Source organism: Gallus gallus, chromosome 4 (assembly GCF_016699485.2).
Source record: "Gallus gallus isolate bGalGal1 chromosome 4, bGalGal1.mat.broiler.GRCg7b, whole genome shotgun sequence".
In the NCBI taxonomy this organism is placed as follows: domain Eukaryota; kingdom Metazoa; phylum Chordata; class Aves; order Galliformes; family Phasianidae; genus Gallus; species Gallus gallus.
The window spans coordinates 35,190,930-35,215,629 of NC_052535.1; the positions used below are offsets into that span (position 1 = coordinate 35,190,930).

Sequence of the window (24,700 nt, forward strand, 5' to 3'; positions counted from 1 at the left end):
ACTTGCCTCTGTGAAATACAGCCTTGACAGAAGAAAATGAATGAGAACTGCATTTTCTGTCCTATGTCATCAGTGCCTATGTCATCACAGGCATTGAATGTATGTTTGTGGAGTTATATCTTGGGAAGTTTATTTAGTTTCTTGCTGCTGCCTACATTAGCAGTAGTGAGATATTACATTTTTAAAAGTACTCATTGCCTTCCTGCATAGAATGGTGATTTTTTTTTTCAAGAGATGCCAGTAAGACTGTCTGATTGAGCCTGCAGTGCATCTGATGATTTCTGAATATCTTATCCAAGCTGGCAGAAAGCTGGTGCTGTCACTATTTCAATTTCTTGGTAACGCTTTTTAAATTACAGAAATTTCATATAAAATGTGTTTTATTGTGCTAAAGCAGCAAGTTTGCTTGCTCTGAAACTGGCAGCTGCTGTCCAGCAACAGAGTTCTCTTTCATTACCTCCGAACGTTTCACTCCTGTGAACTGGAACTCCTCTGTGTTGTTTTGTTGGCGCAGTTTTTACAGCATGCAAAGAGAGCCTGTAGTTGAAGTACTTGCTTAAATGTGTGGCTTACAATTGCAAAGCAGTTGCTTATTGTGTGACATGCAGTTAACGGTTAGGAATCGTGGGAGCTACTATGCTAATTATTAGTACATTTAACTGTCATGTTGAAACTTCGACAGAGTGTTTGCCTGCTCCAGATTTGTAGAATCATTTAGGTTGGAAGAAATCCATAAGATCAACAAGTCCAACCATCACCTAACATTTTACAAGTCCACCACTATACTATGTCCCTAAGTGTTATGTCTGCACAGGTCCTAAGAACCTCCAGGGGTGCAGGCTCCAACACTTCCCTGGGCAGTCTGTTCCAATGCCTAACCACCCTTTTAGTGAAGGAATTCTTTCTGAAAGCCAATCTAAACCTCCTCTGGTGCGAATTGAGGCCATTTCCTTGTGTCCAATCACTTGTCACCGAAGAAAAAAGACCAGTACTCTCCTCACTGTAATCTCTTGAGGTAGTGGTAAAGAGTGGTGAGGCCTCCCTTCAGCCTCCTTTTCTCAAGACTAAACAGGTCCAGTTCCCTCAGTCAGTCCTCATAACTCTTGCTTTCTAGTCCCTTTACTAGCTTTGTTGCTCTTCTCTGAATGTGTTTCAACAATTCAACGTCTGTCTTGTAGTGATGGGCCCAGAGCTGAATACAGTACTCAGGATGTGGGCTGAGTACAGAGGAGCAGTTGCTTCCCTAGTTCTGATGACCGCACTACTTATACAAGCTGGGATGCCCTGGGTCATCTTGGTCACTTGGACACTCTACAGGCTTGTGTGATGCTGTCTGTTTCTTGGTTTTGCCATCTTTGCATACCCCCATGAGAATAACAAGTGTACTACTCCAATGTTTAGAAGTTAGGTGCTTCACGCTTAAAAAGTAAGACTGTTTAGATTAACTGCTACTGTTGGAATTCAGTTGATGTTACTTTATTCTCTTGAATGGTGGTTATGGTTTACATCTTCTGACAAAAAATTTTCTTTGTATTTTGTAAGTAGTAGAACATTGTGGTCAGATGATATGGTCTCTTCTGAAGAATAATAATCACCAAACATAATCCATTTCTCAATACTAAACTTATGGAAATGTAGGGGAAGCTGTAAATATGCCAAGAGTTTGACAGTTGAACAAGTATGCTTGTTCCAAATACTAACTTATTCACAGAAGCTTAAGTAGCTTCTGTGAGTAGTAAGTAGTAAGTAATGAGTAGCTTGAGTGTCTGTTTTTTTGCTTTTAACTCACTCATTTGTATGAGTTGAAAAACTTCATTATATGGCAAACAAAAGGATCCTTAATTGCTCCTTAATAATTAGGGAATGAAAACTAGTGTATGTGGAGATCTGTAGTTTTTTGTATTCTTCATTTTTGTAGGGCTTCATTTTCAGATGCAACAAAACCTTCTGACTGATCTTTTCCAACTGAAAGCAGGTGCATCCAAACAGAGTAAGATAAAATTACTGAAAATACAAAGATGTGACGTTAAAATTGGAAAAACAAAGGTTTTCAATATGGGCTACAAAAGAAAGAATATTTACTGCTAGGAGTGGGAGAGCCATGGAAAACTGGCTCTGAAAAAAGGATTGTCAACTGTTTTTTACAACAGCAGAGACTGCAAGTTGGTATTCATGGCACACTTTCTAATATTTGCAGGCTGCTTTGAAAGTATGGAAGCATTATGGCCATTTAAATTTTTAGAGATCAGGTGAAATGGAGTAGGACATGAAGAAACACTTTAAGGAGCTAATACTTAAAGCTGTTCAGAACATCTGACTGTGGGCTTGTAGTTACTCAATTGTGAGAGACTACATAGTCAATGAGATCACAGAGCTTCATTTTTTCTGAGTTTTCTTTCCTGTTTATTTATAAGTTCTGTCCCTATGTATTCCTGCAAGCTTTCTTCAGGCTCACCAGTGCTAGTAAATCAAGCAAAATGTTCCTGTGTAAAAGGGTATACAAAACTACTTATCTCACTCATTCTTGAAGAAGACTACTGGATCAACAAAACCTTATCTTGTATGGAGCTGGAGGGCAGTGTTATGCATACGTTGATATCTCATGAGTATTTATGTATAAGTGGAGTAACATGCTTTTGAGTCTCTTTTTCACCTGAAACTATTAAGCATTAAAAATGAGGTGTACAAACTGTTTATTTCTGAAGGGCTGTTGACGTGACTGGGAAACACCCAAACTTGATTTTTTGATAACTTCTATGCAATGCAGACAGTGCTTCAGGACCTCACAAAAGCAGAGAGTCCTGCCTGTGTTTAGCTGTCTTTTAATCACGGTTTTGTGTTCTCACATGAATGTGTTAAATCTGCTTTTATAGCTCTGTTTTTTTTTTGAGCTCAGAATCGCAAGGTATCTTGGTTTTACATTTCTTAGATCTTCATAATTGTTCTGCATACAAATTAGGTTTGCGCATAAATTTAAGAAAATGATGTATTCATTTGTTCCAACTATGTAAAATACACTGAGAACTCATTACAACTCTAAGCATAACGACATTCAGAGTAGGGCATTTTCGTTTGCAGTAACTATATAATTAATTTAACCTTTAAAGTTTGTTTTTACTATTCTGTCTTTTAGTATGAAATGCAAGAAGCAGGATGTCTAAGTCATCCAGTGAAAGGGGACTAAATTATATACTTGTTCACTTGACTTGACAAAGCATTTAGCATCGTACTTATGTTGAAGTCAGTGAGACCACTCCTGTTTTGAGAGTTGTGTCTTACTTTTAAGTGTCTTACTGACTAAGGGTGACATTATTCTCATTCCCCAAGTTAAGCATGTGCTTACGTGCTTTCCTTGTTTCCCGAGTTGAATTTCTTAGCATCAGTGAGCTAGTGTAAGAAAAACAAAACAAAAAAAACCTGCATAGCATGCTTGTTGAGAAAGTCCTATCTGTAAGTTCCATGAGATTTAATTGGTTCTGAGATAGTGCCGTTAAGCAATTAGTATAAGTAAACTTTTCTGTGTGATAGCTTTTGATAGAATTAAAAAAGAAAGAAAAAAAGAAAAAAAATATGTCCAGCAACACAAGAAGTCTGAACAGCCTGGGAACTCTTCTTTGTTCTCACTTAGTTTTATCACCCCACTTCTTTTTCTCCCATCTTTCTGTATTGTATGTCATTCTATGCTCTTCTGCCTTGAGGTAGGTCACCAATGTAATAGCCCACTTGGAATTACGTGGGATGTGACTTCTGTCAATATTTATCTGTTGCTATTTGCTCCCTTGCTTGACAGCCTTCTGGCTCTGTTCAAACCTCTTATATATTGAAAGTGGCTGGAGAGGAAATGCATGTTACAGATTGGTGTTTTTTAAGTTTTGAAGGGTTGCATTGTAAAGGAACAGCTGCTGGTCTTCCTCTGCACCTTGTAGGTCTGATGTAATCTGTTCTGCTTGTAGTCTTTCCAGCCAGGAGACATAGTACAAAAGGAGATAGTTCCCTAGTGAGAAGTTAGTTTTCTGGTTGGACTTTCAGGAGTTGTGTTTTTATGAAAATGCTTTCAGTGTATTTGATTGCTCAGAAGACCATCCTAGCTTTAAGAGTTGCATTTAATGCTAAAGGGAAGTAATAATACTGCCTTAGAAGACATTAGGATGGAGCTTGATTGTAGACACTTTTAAATTGTAGAACTTTGTTTTGATTGAAGTTAACAAAGGCTTACCAGAGACATCCAGGAACATACAGTATACAGTGAAAGCCTTACCTTGTGAGGTTAGCTGTTACCTGATGTGATCAGTTTTGGAGATGACTGTTTAGAACTGTTCAGAAGTTGTGATGGAGGTGGATTCAGGTAGCAGATCTCAGTTGAGAGAGGCAGTAAGCTTTAGAACAAGAGGCAATTGTAAGAGACGTTTAAACATGAGGTTAAAAAAGTTTGTTTGAACTATTTATGGTATAGTACTTCATATTTCTCTAATATGCAAGAAGATGTTATTACAGCCTTCTTTTCATCTAAATGTCTCAAGTTGCTTTTACAGAACGGAAGTGAAATACCTGTGTGACAGTTCAGTATGATTCTCCTAGTAATTGAGAAGGAGGGGTTGTCACAAGTGTTTCGGTCGCAAAGCAGTTTTTTGCTTAGAGCTTCTTAACTTCCAGTTTTCAAAATGAAATTCCAGTTTTTAATATGTGTGCATAAGCTGGGAGTGTGTATTTCTGGGGATTACTTGCTATGGCACTTGTATCTCCTAACGTGTGCCATACTTCCTGCTCTTAAGTAGACTCACTGCTATAGAAATAAGACTCAGTGTTCCCATGTTTGATTAACAGCTCACAGTCACAATTAGAGTGTATGAATGTCTTTAATTGTCTTGAGAATTTTCATCTGGGGGTTTCTTCTCTGTTATTGTTTTTATTAGTGAAAAGATAGATGTATTAGACTTATTTGAATCTAACTTGCAAATACTTGTATTTCAGCAAATTGAAAGGGTAATAGCCTTGAGTCATTGCTGAGATTTATGGAAGTCCTCAGCAAAACATAAGTATTGAAATTTTATTTCTAAATTTAATGGATTTATTAGGAAAAAAGGTATTCTTCCTACAAAACTTATGTCTAGTAAAATACATTAACATATAAAGAAACTAAAGCAATTAGTTAGCAATTAAAATGACATAATACCAGGGTTGGAAATTATTAATGTATTTAATATTCAGCCCCATGAGGAGCACATCTTAAGTCTAGCAATGCCTGTGGGGGCAGGAATCAAGTTAGCAAGCTGTGACTAGTCTGAGAATTTTCAGTTCATCTTCTTTCAAAGCATGACTTGGGAATTGTTGTTTTCTTCTGTTCAACTTCAGGGAATTTGGAAAAGAGCATTTTCACTCCTGTTGCTCTTAATGATGTATTATTTCATGACAGCATAGCCAACAACTGCTACAGTGGTGTTCTACAATTACCTTGTTATTAATCAAACCAATTTGTAAATTAGTTTGCTTTAGGTTAGGCTGGGCCTTCATGATTTACTTTGGTGAATACTATTAACTACCTTCATGTATTTTATTTCTTAAATTCTTCAGTTTATTTGGTTCTCCTGGCGGAGTTTTTGTTGCCCAGTCCTTTTTCCGGTAAGGATGTAAGGTGGCTATGGATCCCTCTGTCTTGGTGTTGTTTTTAAAAGCAGCTCTAAGCAGATACTTAAGTAAAAGTAGGAATGAAACTCATGAATCTTCAGGACTGCATGATGAATTCCTTAGGGATTTGTCAATTTTCATTATAGATCATTAAAATGATAGAAATAGGTTTCTTCCTGCATTGGTCAGCATGAAAAAGAGAGAAACAAACAAAACCCAGCTTCCATCCACTAAAACAGGGAGTTTGTGTACTAGGGGTAATTAGATAGTACATGTCCAAGGATTGCTTTTCCAAGAGTGAAAGAAAAACTGCCAATGGGGTGACTGAGGCTTATGGAGGGGAGAGGCCAAGTGTTTTAAATTAACATGAATCACTTCAGTGGAGCCACGTGAATTTGCAGCAGATGAGGATTTGGTCCATTTTTAATGCAGTTAAGGTCACACATGCAGCCAGCCACAGAGGTAATAAATGACACTGTTGTTGTCATGGGCTGCCATATACACAGCAGAAGCAGGCAGCTCTTGAGACTGAAAAGCAGCCAAACTAGAAAAAGTGCAGGAAGCTTAAGAATAAAAAATAAATTGCTGATGACAGTGAAGTTATCATTCTGGAAGATAAGAGAAACAGACAAGGGAGGGCATGGAATAAAGGCACTCAATCCTACTGGGGCCACAAAGGGCTAAGGCAATTGTGAGATGTTTGCTTGAAGGCAACAAGAGATACGAATCTGCAGTTTACTGAATGACAGATTTTGCAACAAACACATTGAAGCAGAACCTGAAATCACTATGTAAACCTGAGTATTAACAAAAATGAGCTGGATCATGTTTTAAAAATGTTTATGATGTCTTGTGAGTCAGCAGAATGTTTTAAGTTGTTGTTTAAAGAGAGAGCAGATAGAGGTGCTCTGATGCCTGTGGGAACTTTAGCACTGGCATTTTACTTCGCGCTATTGGCAGATCTAATGTTGTGACAGTGTAGTGTTGGTATAGAGTTAGGGCTGTGTTACTTCCTCTGTTTTCCTTCTGAGAATAGTGACTTGCTTATGTGGTGATGATCTGTTCCACTTCAATTGCAGAGTAAGAAGCTGGCAAGGAGTTTGTCCTGCTTCAGTGTCCTGATCTGGGTGAAATGCTAGCTCTGTTGGTTGCCAGTGCATAAACAAGTCACTGCTCTTGTGGGCACATTGCAGCTGGTCGTCTTGCATGAAGAAACAGGAAGGTTCTTGAAGGCTTCTCTTTTTAGGATAGTCTTAACTACTTATACATAAAAGTAAGGAAAGACATGTAGTAAGGAACAGAATGTGTACACACAAGTTAAAAGTGGGGCTTAATCTATACAGCTGGAAATCAAATCACCACCTGTAAATGAGTGCTGACTAAATCCTATGTTGAGCGTGAAATCCAAACTTACATTCTTATTAAATTCTTCGTTGAGTAAAATTCTGTTATCCCTAAAGCATCATACACGTTACCGTTTGTATTGTGGATAGGAAGGAGGATGCTATTCAGCCTGGTAACCAGGCTGACGTTTCTGTGTCTGCCAAAGGTATCTCTCAATGTTAATCAACGTGTTTATGTATGTTGTAATTACCATTTGCACTCAGTGACCTGTGCAAGTCCACTTGTTAGTAGTGAATAACTCGCTTGTATTCAAACACTTCTGGAAATAGTAGTTAGAGGAGTGGATGGCATGGCATTTGAATCACAAAGCAAGCATAAGCTGTCTTTGAGACTTGGTCTTTCAGGTTATTTACAAATCTGTTTCTGATTAAGTTACATAAATACTGTGAATAGCAGGTGCCATAAGAAATGTCTTGTACGCTTTTCCAGAATCCAGATAACAAATAGGGGTCAGAGGTGCAGTTTCCTCTATTCCAGAGAAGCCCACCAAAAAACAGACACACAAGTGTGACTGTGACCTCACTATGGTATGGTCTTGTCCTTTTTGCTGACCTATTTGTATCTGACTCCAGGACAGGTGAAAATCAGTTGGTTATCCTCTTCACATAATTAAAGTTTTGCTAGTAGACAATCCCAGGTCTTTCTGAAGAGTAACTGGTTGCAGGGTGAATATGAAGGCTACCCAAAAGAATGCTTCACCTATGTCTTGATATTTCATATATTATAGTGAAGTTCTTTGAGATACCATTTATTATAGAATCACCAAGGTTGGAAAAGACCTCCAATGTCATCTAGTCCAACCATTCACCTACTGCCAACATTTCCCCACTAAACCCTGTCCCTTAGTACCACATCTAAGCATTTCTTGAACGTCTCCAGGGATGGTGACTCAACTACCTCTCTGGGCAGCCTGTTCCAGCACCTGACCACCCTTTTAGAGGGGAAATTTCTCCTAATATCTAACCTGATCCGCCCCGGCACAACTTGAGGCCGTTCCCCCTAGTCCTATCACTGGTCACACAAGAGGAGAGGTTGACCCCCACCTCACCACAACTTCCTTTCAGGTAATTGTAGAAAGCTATAAGGTCTTCCCTGAGCCTTCTCTTATCCAGACTAAACAACCTCAGTTCCCTTAGCTATTCCTCATCATACTTGTGCTCCAGACCTCTCACCAGCTTTGTTGCCCTTCTCTGGACATGTTCCAGGGCCTTGGTGTCTGTCTTGTGGTGAGGGGCCTAAAACTCAATGTAATATTCCAGGTGCAGGGGTTGTTGTGACCATTGTGCAGGACCTGACACTTGGTCTTGTTGAACTTCATCCTGTTGGCCTCAATCCAGCCTGGCTAGATCCCTCAGTACAAACCTTCCTAACCTCAAGCAGATTTGATGCTTCCTGCCAGGTTGGTGTCATCTGCAGACTTACTGAGGATGCACTCAATGCCCTCATCCAGGTAATCAATAAAGATATTGACCAGGCCAAGACCCAGTACCAACTCCTGGGGAGCGCCACTCATGACCAATCACCATCTGGATTTAACTCCATTCCCCACCACTGATTCCCTGGTTGTCCCGCATATGCTGTGTGATCCTACTCAAGATGACCTGTTCTATGACCTTTCCTGGCACTGATATCAGGCTGACAGGCCTGTAGTTCACCGGGTCCTCCTTATGACCCTTCTTGTAGATTGGAGTCATGCTGGCAAGCCTGCAATCCTCTAGGACCTCCCCGGTTGACCAGAAGTGCTGGTGTATGCTAGGAAGTGACATAGGCATTTAAGGTACTGGGTATTTGAAATTCACATAGGAAAGAGCTATGACCTGCATTGTATGTTTGTTACAGTTTTGATTTAATCCAAACACAGGGGGTTGCAGTTGAAGACTTATGAAAGCTGCTTTTTTTTTTTTGTACTTGACCAGTTAGAACTGGAGACAGTGGTGTTGATGTATGTGTGACTTCAAGTTTACTTCCTGCAAATTAATTTGCTTTCTTCCTTTGTTGTTTCTGAAAGCACTAACACTTCAGAGGGAAAAAAAAAAAAAAAAGTAAGCATGGACTCCTGAACTTGTGAACCCGAGGGAAATGTCGCTTTTTGACTTAAGGTATCTCAGTGCTTGTATTCTGTGGCCTTTTTTCTTTTTTTCCTTTTTTCCTGATAAACACACACAGTGCAGTACAGAGAAGAGAAGATGTGTTGAGTTGTATGCATGTGTAGACATGAGGAATTTTCTAGGTATTCAGCTCTCTATGTTAGTTAGTCTTGCTTTGCTTAAAAATAACTGTTGAGGAAAAATCAAACTAAGTGATTGCCAAGATCATTCTCACTTATAAAATCAGACACAGAATACAGCTGTGGCAACTGTTCTACAAACAAGATTATTGATTTTAGTAACATGTGGCAAGGGTTATACACATATGGAAAGAAAAGGAGAAAATGTTCAAAAAAGCAAATGGAGCTAGGTATTAGAGGGAAATGCTAGCGAAATTTCATTTGCAAAAACAAATTGCTTCAATATCAACAATCCAACTTAGCTGGTGAATGTATTCTGTTATAAAAGTGTTTGGTTTTGCTTGTATTTTCAATGAAACTGTTTTACTCCAATTATATTATCACTGATAGCAGATGAAGTTCTAAGAGTTCATACACAGAAGTTTGTTTTAAATGCAGAACAAGTATTTTAATGGATTTGATGGGCTATGTAAAGGAAAAAAGCAAAATGAAATAAATATGATGGAGACACGAGTAAGATTGGAACAAAATTTGGTAAAACTGGAATAATGTTCAAGGCAGTAGTGCTTAGTTGCTAAGTATCTAAGTGTGGATTACATAGGCTGTGAAGCTGCCTGCTGGGCTAATGGACAGTTCATCGTGAGTGCCTGAGCTGTACCAGACTTCTGCTGACTGACTGAAAATGAAAAGTATTTATTTTGTATGTGTTTGTTTATTTGGGAGTTAATTCAGGTGCTTGTAGTACCCTCGGGTCAGTGTCACGTCTGTGTAAGTCTGGAGCCAAGTGGTCCCTGCAGACATCTCTGTGGTGCAGGAGATATTACACGAGGACCACACATGCTCTCTGTTCAAATATTCACATTAGTCCTCTGTGTTTCATTTATTAAACGATTCCTGATTCAGTGTTTCTGTTCTTGTTTTGATTAAAGGTCAGGGCCTTTCAGGTATTTGTCATTTAGCTTCCTGTTTAGACTATTAGGTAGAATATACTGTTAAATATTTCTAGGAGATGTCTTTTAAGGAGGACATCTTTAGGGAAGATTTGTTTAGAAAATGTTTAGAGGTAGTATTTATAATGGAAAAAAGTTTATTGGCCTACACACGACAATAATTTGTTGAATAAGCATCTATTAGATTTTAGTGTGGACATACATTCATGGTAATGGTAAAATTCACAAACAATTTCAGGTCCTAAATTTGATTCAAGGACTGAGGAATGCAGAAGGCAGCTAATGCTTTGTCGTATTTCCAGTCAGTTAAAAAGCAGATCGACTGCTCCATCTACTGGTGTCTAAACGCCCCAGCCAGAGCTGCTCTATTAAATACCTAGCATGCCCTGGCACAGCTCTCTGAGTAACTGCGGAAGGGAAAATTAACAATACTGGGGTTTATTGTTCAGCTAGTGGTCAGCCAATAGATTTCTCTACAGACACTGGGTAGTGTTTGGATGATTTTTACCCATTTCAAGTACTTGTGCTTTCCTTTTTCTATATTTACTAGCTGGAAGTTGAAAGTCGCTTTTTTCTTTTGGTAAGATACAACATACAAAGTACAGAGCATGTTGTAAAATTCTTACCCCATTCATTTACATATTTTTTTTATAATATCGTTTGGTTGGATTGTTCCTCCTAAGATCTCCTGTATGGGAAGAAGTATAAAACATTTGGCCTCTGTGTTTTCTCTCGCAATAGAGTACATGACTTTAGTATATTTTTGAGATTAATCAGTTTATTTTTCTTATTTTCATTTCTGCAATATCTTGGTGCAGAGCAATGTGAAAAGAAACTATTTACATCTGGTTAACTATTAAAATTGCTAAGAATGGGGGAGAAAAGTCTTGTTCACATTCTGCCTCACGCTTTGCATATTTCTTATTTGCATTGGTGTTAACGTGGGAGCATGGAGTTTTGGAGCTGTAGCCAAATATGTCAGGAAAAGCAGATCATGGAATAATCCACCATTATTCCGACTGCAACTAAGTGTTTTAAAGATAGGTTATATATTTTCTCTCATAATACCGTACTTTGGCTCATGTTACACCAGATGAAAAAATGCACATCAAAAATCCTTCCCATAAAAAGCAGAATTGAACTTCCTACTGTAGTAGTCAATTAAGTAAGTTCCTCTGTTTCAGCAATATTTGGGTTTTAGAAATAATACTAAAAAAAAAAAAAAATAGTAGTAGTTTGTGTATTGACTAAGTTCCTTTATGAGCAGAAAATTAACGTGTTAAGAATGAATCCTAATGCGCTTTTATTTCACAGTACAAGCATAATTTGGAATTAAGAGATTCTGGGGTGGGGGGAGAAAAGGAACAACAATTTCAAAGTGAAGGGAGAAAACAGTCGGTAATGTTATTTCTGGCTAGTTGGACTCGTAGTGACTCAAGTTGTATCATGTAGTTGCATTCTGACCTCTATATTAAATATCATTCAGACTATATTTTGACTACTCATATATGTGATGGCTGTGCCAAATACATTTTCTTCTTAAGCAATGATGCTGATATAATGGAAAGTCATCCCAGAGTTGCCTGTCTTGTTTTTGTAGGTCCTTCTTGTTTACTTGACTAGTATTCTAGCTAGCGTTTTAACAAGGCTGTTGTTTCTTGAAGGTAAAAGAAGCTTTTTAGTCGGTCCTAGAATTAATGTGCAGGATCAGAATAGCTGTGATTGTTGTAGGAAGTGTCCAGGTTAGTTGACAGATTAGTCTGGAATGACAGCTAGCTTTTGCCCTTGCAAAGATAGTTCTGTACTGTTTTCTTTTTCCTTTATTTTTAAGATCTTTTGTCAGTTGGACTAAGAATATCGGATATAGAAAATTAGTGGCTTGGTACAGAATAAACGTTTTGCTGTGTAGAGAATAATAATGTGGCTGAACTGAATTTCACTTGTTAAGATTTACTGCTATAAAATAGTAAACACAATTAAGGTAGATGTGAAGACTGAAAGGGAGCAACACCTCTTTAATGTAGTTAATAATAGAACATAGATGGCAGTTTATAAGCCTTTTGAATTAAGGAAAAAAGTCTTAACTGTTTGTGTATGTCAATATATATTCTTTCATATATTGCAAGTAGAACAGTCATTTTGACTCAATGCTGAATTTTGGCACTTAACATTGTCCCATATATGCAATTAAGCATTCCTGTATACATGACTGTGTTTGTTTTCAGAAATGTTTTATGGTAGCCATTGTTTCCCTAGAAAGAATGGTAAATGTTTTAATGAGCTTATACTTGATTATAATAAGCTTATACCTTATTGTAATGAGCTTATTTAATGTGTGAGGATTTCTGCTGCCTGGATGATAGAAGTGTTGACAGCCTGTGTGTGCTCTGCCTTCAAGAGGCAAGGAAGAACGAATGAGCAAATGCCATTTATGTTATCTGCTGTTAGAGGCAAGGAATTCCATTAAAAACTGCTACCACCTGGGCTGTAGCACTAGGATTGGTTGATAGGAATAATGTATATTATTCTTTAGACACAGATTTCTTATTGCAAATGGAATTACAACATGTGCTTTTCCTGTCCTTTTTATACTTCCTTTGGCTCCCAGTTGAGTTAATTTCCTAATTATATAATAGGAGGGCTTGATCTCCAATGAACTGATACTTAAGATCTGGGCCTGAGAGCAGACAACGGGAGTGAATCATGATTTGTTTGAGCGTAACAAAGTCTATAGCAGTTTAATATATTTTAAAAATATTTGGCCTATCTCTTGCAGCTGTGAAACTACATTCTAAAAGCTCTTTTCAGTGCCTGTGATATCTGATTAAAATACTAGGAAGGGCCTTCATAGTTTTATTGAATATTCCTGTGTTGTCTGCACACATCTGTATGCCTGCAAGCACATGTTCACAAAAGCAAAAAAAAACCCAACCAACCAAAAAAAAAAAAAAAAAAAAAAACCACCAACAACACCACGATATATCTGAAGGTGGTTAAAAATAGGTTTGTGTGGAGGGGGCTGCATGGAGCTTTCTGGTGTGTTTTCAGTAGGTTGAGTTGTGGGCAGGTGAAGAATGTAGTGCAACGTAAGTTCTCACGTGACCTGACGGCCTGGATTCTCTCCGCTGCTGCCAGTACTTTTTCTCTTAGAATTGTAAACATGAGGGGCCTTGCATACCAGAGGCCTTGTGTCACTTGGTTTACTTGATGCAAAGCTATTTTAATAACCTGCTTGTTTGCCTGTACAACCAATTCTATCCCTGTAAGACTGGAATTCAAATTTGTGTCAATTCAATTGCTGGACTTCAGTATTATCCAGCTCAAGTTTTAGCTTGTAATTGCCAGTGTGTTCTGGAAATCAGTGGCTGTTTGCAAGCTGTGTCTCACTTCATAAGCTTGAAAACCTAATTAATTCCTGATGCTACTTAAATTGTGGCTGCTTGATAGTGCACATTCAGACTGGAGCCGTGCTGACAAAGTTGTCTAGTCCAAAATCTCTAAGCTTAATCATTACTCTTTCTTTTACAGTAATATAGTATAGATGTAATTATAGGTACCCATTTAATATATGTATGTATATGTATGTTTGTATGTGTATACATAACACTATATAAATATACCATTCATATATATTTGTTGTAGGTACATAAAGTATATTGAATTGCTCATTAGATGAATGAATTTGGTTTTTGTCCTTGACATACAAATTCTGCTTAGATAAATGACCTGATATTTTTTTCCTATGTGCTGAATGCTTGCAATTGAGGAAGTTGCACTCAGGCGTTACAGCTCTCTTGTTCTTGTGATCATATCATCTGGTTTTATTGTTCTCTCAGTGGTCCTGTCACTCACCACAGTAGTTTAATATGGTAGGAACCAAAAGGAGGAACAACTGTTCTGTATTTTGTAAAGATTAGTTTTATTGTTGTGTATCTGCTATGCTGTTAATACAAGCGTTTATTTCTTAAATATTAAGACACTAAATGTGTGTAGAAAACACTTTTTGCTGATTATGAAAAATGGGCAAAAACATCTGATTCGCAAGAAAAGCGACTTCAAGAGGTTCTTACTCAACTGCTAAAATGGAATTTTAAAGTTCAAATCTATCAACATGGTCATACATTTTGACAGTGAATTGCTAGAACTATACGTTTTCTAGGAAGAATGGGTGTTGGTGAGCCTGATTGCAACACTAGCATTTTGTTTGCTCAAAGATGGTATGTACTACCTTTAGTAGGAATACATAAAGGAATTAAAAATCCAACTGAACAGCAAGATTGGAAACTTTAAATCTTGTTCATTTTTCTTGCAAAAATGAATGTTTAGGAAACCAAAATCGTGTTTCACTTTATGCAGAAAAATCAATCATCTCTTTTCAGAGAGGTTGTATTTTATAGGGAGACTTGTTAAGAACTTACATAACAAAGGATATTTGGGTGAAATATTTGTGTGTCATGTAGGTTTCTACTGTTACCCAGTATGAGATGCACTGCATAATGTATACAATTGTGGCTCAAAACATTCTACACAAGATATACATCTTTGCTTGATTACTAGGATTTTGGCACTGCAGAACAAAAATAAGTGAAATTCTAATATATAATGAGATGGAGCTGTACAGAAGGTAGATGTTGATGTCTCAGGTGTTTTGGCTGACTTAAAACTTGTTCATTTGGCCTTTAGGCTGAATTATTATTCTGTTTCTTTTTCTCACCCCAGATTAATTTCTTGGCTGTGAAGAAGTGTGAACACCTCGTGCCCTGATGGGGGACTCAGGATCCAGGCGATCAACTCTAGTATCTCGGTTGCCAATATTCAGGAGAAGTATTAGCCGGAGACATGACTCCCTCCCTTCCTCGCCTTCCTCTGCCAGCGCTGTGGGTGTGCACACCTCCTCCCCATCCAGCACTAACTCCAGCTCAGGGAGCACAGGCAAGCGCCGGAGCATATTTCGAACTCCTTCCATTAGCTTCCATAACAAGAAAGGGGGGGAGCAAAAGCCTGATGCCGCCAGCCAGAATGTTAACATCTCAAATGGTGCCCAGCCTTCTCTCAGCACTTTTCAAAAACTGTGCCTGGAGGAACACATTAAAAGCAGAGGAAGGCATTCGGTTAGCTTTGGCAGCTCTCGCAGCAAAAAGATAACAAGGTCTTTGACGGATGATTTTGAAAAGGGAAAGGAGCCTTCAGCTAATAAAAATGTCTTTATAAATTGCATAAGCTCTGGCAAAAATGAGGGTGACGATTCTGGCTTTGTGGAGGAGCAGAGCCGCTGCTCTGTCAAACAGTCCACACGAAAACTGCTCCCTAAATCTTTCTCATCACACTACAAGTTTTCCAAACCGGTTCCACAGAGTCAATCAGTTTCCTCTGTGCCTCAGACTGGGTGCATGCTGGAGATAAAATCCTACGTTGAAAGCGAGCCAGTGATTGCTGCATCCCCTTCTCCATGCTCAGCTGAGGTGACAGAGTGCATGGGGAGTGCTTTGCAGTCTCCACTGCTCTCAGCTGACCTCACGGCTGTCCAGACCCCCTCTGACTTCATAACTTTGACGGAGGATTCTGTTTCGGAGGTTGATGCTCTGCCCAGCAGTGGGAATGGAGCGTTGCTTAAAGAGGATTTTGGCCACAGTGTCTCTACCTCTCAGATAATCTTTAATCCTGCTGCTGTTCCATTGAAGAAAACGGATTATGTGGGAAGTACTTGCCAGTCCGCTTCTGTATCTCCTGCAAGTCATGCAAGCTTGTGTAGTGTTGAATCTAATACCTTGTTCAAAACCTCAGCTGCTGTTCAAACAAAAGCATCACTGCAAGCCAATGAACTTTGTGTTACAGATGCCAGGCATAAAGGAGAAATGAACTCAGCAAAGTTGAATATAGAAACCTTTGCGTTACAGCATAAAGAAGAACTGGGGTTGCACTCGCCAGCAGCAAAGGAGTTGAGTGAGGACCAATTGGAAAACACGTTCTCTAAGCACATAAGAGAAACAATTCCTGTAATGGAACCTAAGATTATTCAATATTCTGAACCTCAGTCCTTTAGAACACAACAGGGATATGAAACAAACCATCCTAACGGTATGTACTCAGTTATTTAATTGTGAGGTTTGATTGTTTTGGAGTTGGCTTGCTTTCTTTTTACTGAGTTACGATTTAGAGGTTGTTTGGTCCAAAGTATTTGTCAGTGCTGTCTGGAAAGATGAAAAGTTATGAATTGCTCTTTCCTTCCAAATCAAGCTTAAATCAGAAAAACAAGAGGTATAAAACGGAAGCCTTTGATTTTTTGGGGGTTCATTACCATTTAATAGTAATAACATCCATCAGTGATGTTGGTATCTGTTTTCCTTTGATAGAAAATGCATTAAGAAAGAATATTGATTCTTGCCTCTTCTTGAATGGAAGTTCTGGGATTTTTGAGGCATGCATATTTTGGACTTGAGTCGAAGACTTACATTGTTTGTCAAAAGGAAAAATGCCAAAAAAGAACTCCTTTAGCTGATTATGAGCAATAATTTACTTCGTATCTTGCAATACTCTATGTTTCAAAAGTTCCTGATGTTCACATGCTTTTACTGAGATGATGCTGTAAAGTAGTCTGGAGGAAATATTACCATGGCAGATTGAAACAGCAATATATTATTGTACTCTGAAACAGCACTGTGCAGATTCTCAATTCATAGATTATGTAATGGAGAAGGTTAAGTAGCAGCTGGGTCTTTAGCTTACAAAAAGGAGTTAGAAAATACTAACAAGATGGAGTGAATAAGCTATTCCTGGATCTCAGTCTATAGAAAATTGTAACTAAAATCTCAAAGAAAATCATTCGCTGCTCTGATTAAAAGAACTATATTATCAACCTGAGATGTGGTATCTGATAACTTGTACAATTTCAGTCATTTTGGCTTTGTTTTCCATGCGCTTCAGCCTAGATCATGCTGCTTAAATACAGGCATCTGCTGGCTTCAACTTATGCCAGATTTGTACCACTGGTCTGCAAGTCTCGTCAGGAAAAGCTGAATATCATAGAAGCTGTGAAGTATGTTTAAGGAAGCACAAAGTTCCACTTATGGGATAACTCTTCTGAATAATACTCCCTGTAATTCAGGAGGAAACAGTGATTTGCTCTTCCCCTAGACTATTACATATCTATGGGATTGGATGGGATCTCATAGAATCACTCAGGTTCGAAAAGACCTTAAAGATCATTAAGTCCAACCATGACCTAACCATACTACCCTAACTCTAACAACCCTTCACTAAATCATGTCCTTGAGCACTACATCCAAATGGTTTTTAAACACATCCAGGTTTGGTGACTCAACCACCTCCCTGGGGAGCCTATTACAGTGCTTAAAACCCTTTCAGTAAAGAAGTGTTTCTTAATATCCAACTTAAAATTACCCTGGCACAACTTGAGGCCATTTCCCCTCGTCCTGTCGCCTGTCACCGTTGAGAAGAGTCCAACCCCACTCTCACTGTAAGCACCTTTCAGGTATTGGAAGCGAGCAAGAAGGTCTCCCTGCAGCCTCCTTTTCCCCAGACTAAACAGCCCCAGTTCCTTCAGTTGCTCCTCATAGGGCATATTTTCCAAGCCCTTCACAAGCCTTGTTGCCCTTCTTTGGACCTGCCCCAGCATCTCCATGTCCTTTCTGTACTGAGGTGCCCAAAACTGAACACAATACTCGAGGCGAGGCCTCAGCTGTGCCGAGTACAGGGGCAGGATTACTTCCCTAGTCCTGCTCACCACACCATTCCTGATAGAAGCCAGAGTGCCATTGGCCTTCTTGGCCACCTGGGCACACTGCTGGCTCATATTCAGCTGACTGTCCACTAGTACACCAAAGATCCCTTTCCATCAGGCAGCTTTCCAGCCACACATGTAGACCACATCGACAGCCTTACCTTTGGCATTAACCCACCTTCATCCACCTTGTCACAGAATGAAATCAGGTTTGTTGGACAGGATCTACCATTCGTAAACCCATGCTGACTGGGCCTGATCCCCTGGTTGACCTTTAACTGGTCCATGATGGCTCCCAAGATTATCCATAACCTTTCCCGGCACCGAGGTGAGACTGATAGGTCTGTAGCTACCAGGAATGTTTTCCAGCCCTTTTTGAAGATGGGTGTCACATTTGCCAGTCTCCAATCCACTGCGTCATCCCCAGTTAGTAGGACTGCCAAAGGATGTTGGAGCGTGGCTTGGCGACCACTCTCCATCTACCTGAGGGTACTGAGGAAACTGGTGCAAGTGCTCACCAAGCTACTTTTCATCATTTCTCAGAAGTCCTAGTCAGCTGCAGAGGTCCCAGATGACTGAAGACTTTCTAGTGAGACCCATTTACAAGAAGGGTCGGAAGGAAAATTCAGGGAAAGCCTGACCTCAGTGTTGGAGAAGGTTATAGAACACATCATCTGATTTGTGATCACGCAGCTTTTGGGAGCCAACCAGGGGTTGATGACTAACCAGCTTGGCATGTCCTACTTGACCAACTTGACCTCCCTCTACCATGTTGCAATGATGAGGTGACTTGCATTGTGGATGAGGAAATGTTGTTGATGCAGTCTACCTAGACTTAAGCACAGCCTTTGACACTGTCTCTCATGTTGTTCTCCTGGAGAAACCTGGACATTTACTTAGTCATGTAGATTATAAGCAATCAAAAGTGATGTTACTCTTCATTTGTTTGTTTTTCACTGTACCGGATTGTTGAGCATCACATTCATAAATGGCTATGTAATGTCAAATTAACCCACTAAATAAGCTTTCATGGTTGCCCAAGGAGGTTGTGGATGCCCCATCCCTAGAGGCATTCAAGACCAGGCTGGATGTGGCCCTGGGCAGCCAGGTCTTGGTTGCCAGGTCATTGGTGACCCTGCACGTAGTAGCAGGGGGGTTGAAACTCTATGATCATTGTGGTCCTTTTCAACCCAGGCCATTCTATGATGATTCTATGATTATTCAGCTGGGACAAAAAAAAAGTTTCAGTTTAAGTATGTTATGTGTTCTGAGCACTTTGGCTTGTCGTCTTTGGCTCAGTTGTGAAATGGGCTCACACTTAATCTGATTTAATAGAGTGGAGTAGTTACAATGAAAAATGAGAAGCATCTCAAAGTGATGAATTTCAAATTCAGTGTGCATTTCTAATCATGCATCAGCAATTGTATATTTGAGCTGTATTCCTGTAAGGCAGCTAACTTGTGTTGAAAGTGTAATAGGCTTTTGTAAATGAACTTAATATTCACTGAAACACTACAGCTAATACTGCAGTTCTTAGAAGTCGATGATTAATTATGTTTTTTTAATTCTATTCCAAATGCACGTTTTTTTCCCCCAATTTGTGTAGTGAATAATGTATTTAAAATTAGAAAGTGATCAAGCATACTTAAGGACTGCTGAAAAAGTGCAGAAAATCCTGCTATGTGAAATAAAATGAGCATAGCAAAAGTTTGTAGTGTTTGGAAGGATGTAATTAAAAGTATTGGTATTGTTACCAACAGACTGTTTTGAACACTGAATAGTATTTAAAACTGGGTGCCAATGTACAGTATTTCTGTACACTTTATGTGACAATAAGTACTTTCTCTTCTGTACTTAGTCTCAGGGCAGATTTCATTGTTGACAGTGTCATAAATGTGACTTGAATGTCTGACCAGATTGGACATGTAATACATTTCTTAATATATGCTTATATAGTTCTGTGATACATATTTTTTCTTTTTGTAATGCTGTTAATGTCTGCTCTCTTGCAAAAGGCAGAAGAAATTTCATGAGTGTTGCATTTATTTTGTGTCACAGTTTCAAGTGTGACAGGGCAAGGGGACCCCTTACTCCCCTTCTGGGGAGAAGGGAAGAAAAATGACCCAATTAACATGAGAAGGGATAACAAATTTACTACAAATGGTAAAAGAATGTAAGATAATAAGAGAGTTACGATTAATAACTCAAATGAGAGAGAAGGCGGCGGCTATGACCGTGCTGTTGCTTGATGGGCTGCTGGAACCTGGAAAAAACTTCACCCCTGTCACCAGGAATCATAGGTCATGTGGAAGCCCTTGGGAAATGTAGTGTATCTTGGTGTATCTTTCTCGTGGAGAAATAGAACTTGCATGAGACTGCTATAGAGAACATGAAACTAGGAAGTACAGCTCCTCAGTGCACGTATGTCTCTATACCCAAAAGCCTGTTGCATGATGTCATGATATGGAATACCGATATAACCAGGATATTATGCTATTTTATTTTCCATAATAAGGAGAGAAAGGAAGGAAAGGCTAAGCTTTTATTTAGTTAAATAGGATCTGTTTTCTACAGGATACCTTACTGAAATTATCGCTGTTAGACTGTTATGTGATGCATTGCTAAGCATTTAAAGTCAAGTGTTTTCTGTAAGAAAATATTTGTAGAGAATAATTCTCTGTGATGATTGCTGATTGCTTGTCTATTTGTAGTTGATCTCGCCAATAGCTTCAGTCCATATCGAGAAGGCAGATTTATGGAGAAGCGACTCAGATCCTCCTCGGAAGGCACTGCTGGAAGCAGTCGACTGATCATAAAACCAAAGGATGGCAATGCAGAAGAGCTTCACAGTCTACGGAAGCAGAGAGCAAGCTCATCCTCTTCAAAAATGAATAGCATGGTGAGTTGATTCTTGTGCGTGTTTTTTTTTTTATTTCATTTATTAGTGCAGCTATACTGAGCAGCAAATTTGCAAGATGATAATAAGTAACTTAAATGCTGAGTTGAGCTTCCAAAATATGGTTCAGGCTGAAGTGCAGAGATGAAAATTAGTATTTTCTTTTTTCAGGCTGTGACACTGTGAAAAGTATTGTATGTTTACAGTGAAGAGCTTGTTGTAGTTGTGCTTTGTTGATTTGCCTGGGATAAAAATGCTGGAAGAGTTAACTACAGCGAAATTCAGTATGAATATTGCTGAAAGTATTACAGTGGGCAACATTTTTAGTTTTACTGTTGTTCTTACTTCACGGAATTTCATGGAATCATACGTGATGTGAATGAGATGAAATTGAGAAGTTATGTAGAGAGGAATTTGGTAAGGAAGCTCATTATGGAAAGGTCTGGATAGTCCCTTTCAAAATGGATGAGAATGTTTAGTGCTTTCACCCTGAGAGCAGAGTAAGGAGGGAGAGGAAATCTTCCTTTCTGAGAACCCTGGAAAATCACTAGGACTGGGAAATCTGACAGGTCAGATTGATGTGGATCAGTGCTTCTGAAACTTTGTAGGGTGGAATAGTAATAGAAGGAAACAACTGACATTACGTGCTGTTCTATAGGGAGTGAGAATAAACATTTTAAGATGAATGTAATTTGTATGTGTGCATGTACTTTCAGGTGAGAAGGAAAAAAAGATACTAAGATCAAACATATACAACAATGGCATCCACTCTTCAGCTTTTATAAATCACTAAAATAAGTTTTACAGCTCCTGTGAGTGAGTTTGAAGTACTTTATTTGATATTCTAATTGAAAGAAGAAAGATTCATTGGTGCTTATATTTGAAAACAATTTTCTATAGAAAGAAGAAATCCCAAAGTTTCTTACTCTTGCCCAATGTTGCTAAATAAATCTATAAAGAAAGGCCTTTTTTTTCCTTTTTGGGTTTACTTAACAGTACTGAACAGTCCTTGTGTTGTTACGGTCTAGGACCAAGCACCTTTCTAAGAGACTCCGATGCAAACACAACTGTGTTTTCTAAGAGAGATTTTTTTTTGCACTTTTTCAAAAATGTGAAACTAATTTTTGCAAGCTCATGCTAGATTTCCGAAGCATGTTATTCCAAAACAGCATGTTCTTTTGGTTTTACAGACAGGCACAAAAGCTCAACAAATGATACTGTTATTTAGGTAATGCGTATGACTATGTTACCTTGTCTGCCACTGAAGGTAGCATGTTATTTCTCTCTCACTTAAGGAAGCCTGAATTTTATCCCTGTCAGATTCACCCATACTACTTCGTGGATTACCCCCCAGTTTGAATTGGGGTTTTCTTAAAAAATGGTGAAGTTTGTCTTTTCGTCGTGATAAATCTCACCCACATCTAAATGTGCCATCTAAACATTAATTCATAGACTTAGCAGTGTTGCTCTGTACAGCAGGAGAAAATGGCATCATTATAGAAGACATTATTACTGTGTGCAGCCAATGTAAAACAATTTGGTATGCTGTACAGGTTTGTATGGCCAATGTACCGCTGTTTTGAAACACTCAATTGAAACAGTGTTACTTGATGTCTTTTACATGAACACTTGACTCACTTTGTATGACCTGTGGAGTGTGGATTACCTACTTGAATGACAGGATTATTCCTTCCTCAGCATTATCATATTGTGCAGATTTACCAGTATTGACAAATTTAATTTTATACATCTGCTATTCTCCCTCCTTTCTAGTTTGTTGCTAGCTTGTCATATGATTAAGAATAAAATAAAATTTATGTTGACAACTTCAAAAATGCCACCTGTTTTTTAAATAAATTCACTCAGTTGTTACACTCCAAGAAGCAAGATGGAAATAATTACTAAATTGTAGATGAAGCCTTTGTGCTATCAAAGTTTTTAATTACAGCATGTTTGTTTAGTGAGTTCACATCCAAATATCAGTGTATCTTACATTTCAAAACCGGAACACTGTGACATTAAAAGCTCCTGTTTTCATGTAGGCATACGGAACTTAATGCAGATGTAACTTCTGCCCTGAAGAGCTCACTTGCTCTGTCTTAAGACTTTAAACCCTATTTGACTCATTAGATCTGAGCTATAAGGCTGATCTTTGCATTTATTTAAATACTAGACTAGGCTGATGTGTTAATACTTCATTGTTTGGCCTGGTACTGATGATGCAACAGGGAAGGTGACAATACTTGAACAACAGGAAAAGGACTAAGTGTGCATGTGTTATTTGGGACTTTTTTTTTCATATGTTGTGCAAGAAATCTACTTTAGTTGTTGTTGTTTCTTTTAACTTACATTAATGAGGTTGTCCTCAGATTCACTAGTATTTGCTTGTAGCATAGTCACCACCAGTTCTGTGTCACAACTGCTGTGCCTGCCCATGAGTAAAAGTTAAGTTCTTTCAGCTTTTCCACTAATACATACAGGTACTATCTTCATATGTTCAGAGAAATGCTAGATTAAATCTTCAATATTTAAAAAAACAAAAGAAAGTTTTAAGGAAAAAAAAAAAAGGAGGCAAAAGAAGCAACAGACTTCCCTAAAAGGAAAAGGAATTAAAAATTGAAGGAATTACATGTTCATAATAATACATAACTGAAGGTCTCTTCACTGTACTTGTCACAAGCAGTTCATGTTTAACACCTCAGTAGCAAATTGTTGCTGGTGAGTCATCACAGGTAACCCTTTCCTCACAAATCAAAGAAAGTTAGCTCTTGCCAGATAGTTTGTTCTTGTTGGCATACAGCATGGGATTCTTCTGCTGTCTGCTTAGAGGGGAACAGGAAACAATAATGGGGGGATGGTAGGTTTGTACAGAGGAGGAGAAAAAACCCACTCAGAGATTGGAGAGTTTGAGAAACTGTGCTTCCTCCTAAACAATTCTCTCAACGTAATAAGCTTACATGATGGTAGTGTTCTGTTCTGAGACAACAGGTAAAGGCTTAGATAGGTCAGTCTCCCACAGTATGTGTCAAACCTACCAAGAGGGTTGCCAGCTCCTCTAACAGTGGCATTGATTCATTTGTGAGGTTCTGAAAGTTAATTAATAATCTGGATGTGTAATGGAAAAAAAAAACCCCTCAGAATAACTCTGCAAATGTGCTGACTTCCTAGCAGTGTAAATAATGAACTGAAACAGATGGGTGAAATTAACTGCTCAGACTACTAATTATGTATGTTTTCATCAGAATAGACTTTGCTTTGAGAGCCATTCTTGCAGTGACTGATTTATGCCACAAGATGTCAATATTTCACCAAAAATTGTTTGAGAATCAAGCATTAGTAAGTTAAACAAAAGATGAAAACTGAAATTCAGGGCATATTTTTTGGAACGCTTTGTCGTCTAGTCCATGTTGTATAATAAAATCCTTTCAAATGCACATGGTTGATACAGATGCCATTTAAAGAGATTAATATTTTGATAGAAACCCTGGGCATTAAAATGTTCAGACCATTACATTATCAGTTACCACTTTAAGTACATATACATAACATGGAGACAAATTAACTACATCTTTGATTGATAGGGGCTGTGTCTGTCCTCCTTATTCCTATAGCTCCTTCTTTCCAATGCATAAGAATTTGTTGTTGTTGTTTAGGGGAAAAAAAACGCCAAGAGACAACTGTTAGACAGCATGGTAAAATGCCTGAATGACCCGAAATATGCACCCCTGCAAGACCAATAAAAAGAACAGAAATTGGAGCAGTTGAGGTATAACAGAGAACCATAACAATCACATTTAAAATAATATGATCAAGCCCCAGCATCACTTAAAGTAATTTCTTTTACGATCATCAGGGAC

General features: G+C 38.5%; 1 protein-coding gene across 5 annotated transcripts in view; it reads left to right on the top strand.

Annotated features, from left to right (window-relative positions):
- CCSER1 (coiled-coil serine rich protein 1) overlaps positions 1–24,700 on the top strand; it is a 624,313-nt gene that overhangs the window by 53,027 nt on the left and 546,586 nt on the right. For all 5 annotated transcript variants that reach the window (XM_004941036.5, XM_004941035.5, XM_040699150.2 and 2 more), the window contains exons 2-3: positions 14,926–16,284; positions 20,659–20,846. In XM_004941036.5, the coding sequence (XP_004941093.1) occupies positions 14,970–16,284; positions 20,659–20,846 (1,503 nt within the window). In that variant the 5' untranslated portion in view covers positions 14,926–14,969. The remainder of the gene's footprint in view (positions 1–14,925; positions 16,285–20,658; positions 20,847–24,700) is intronic.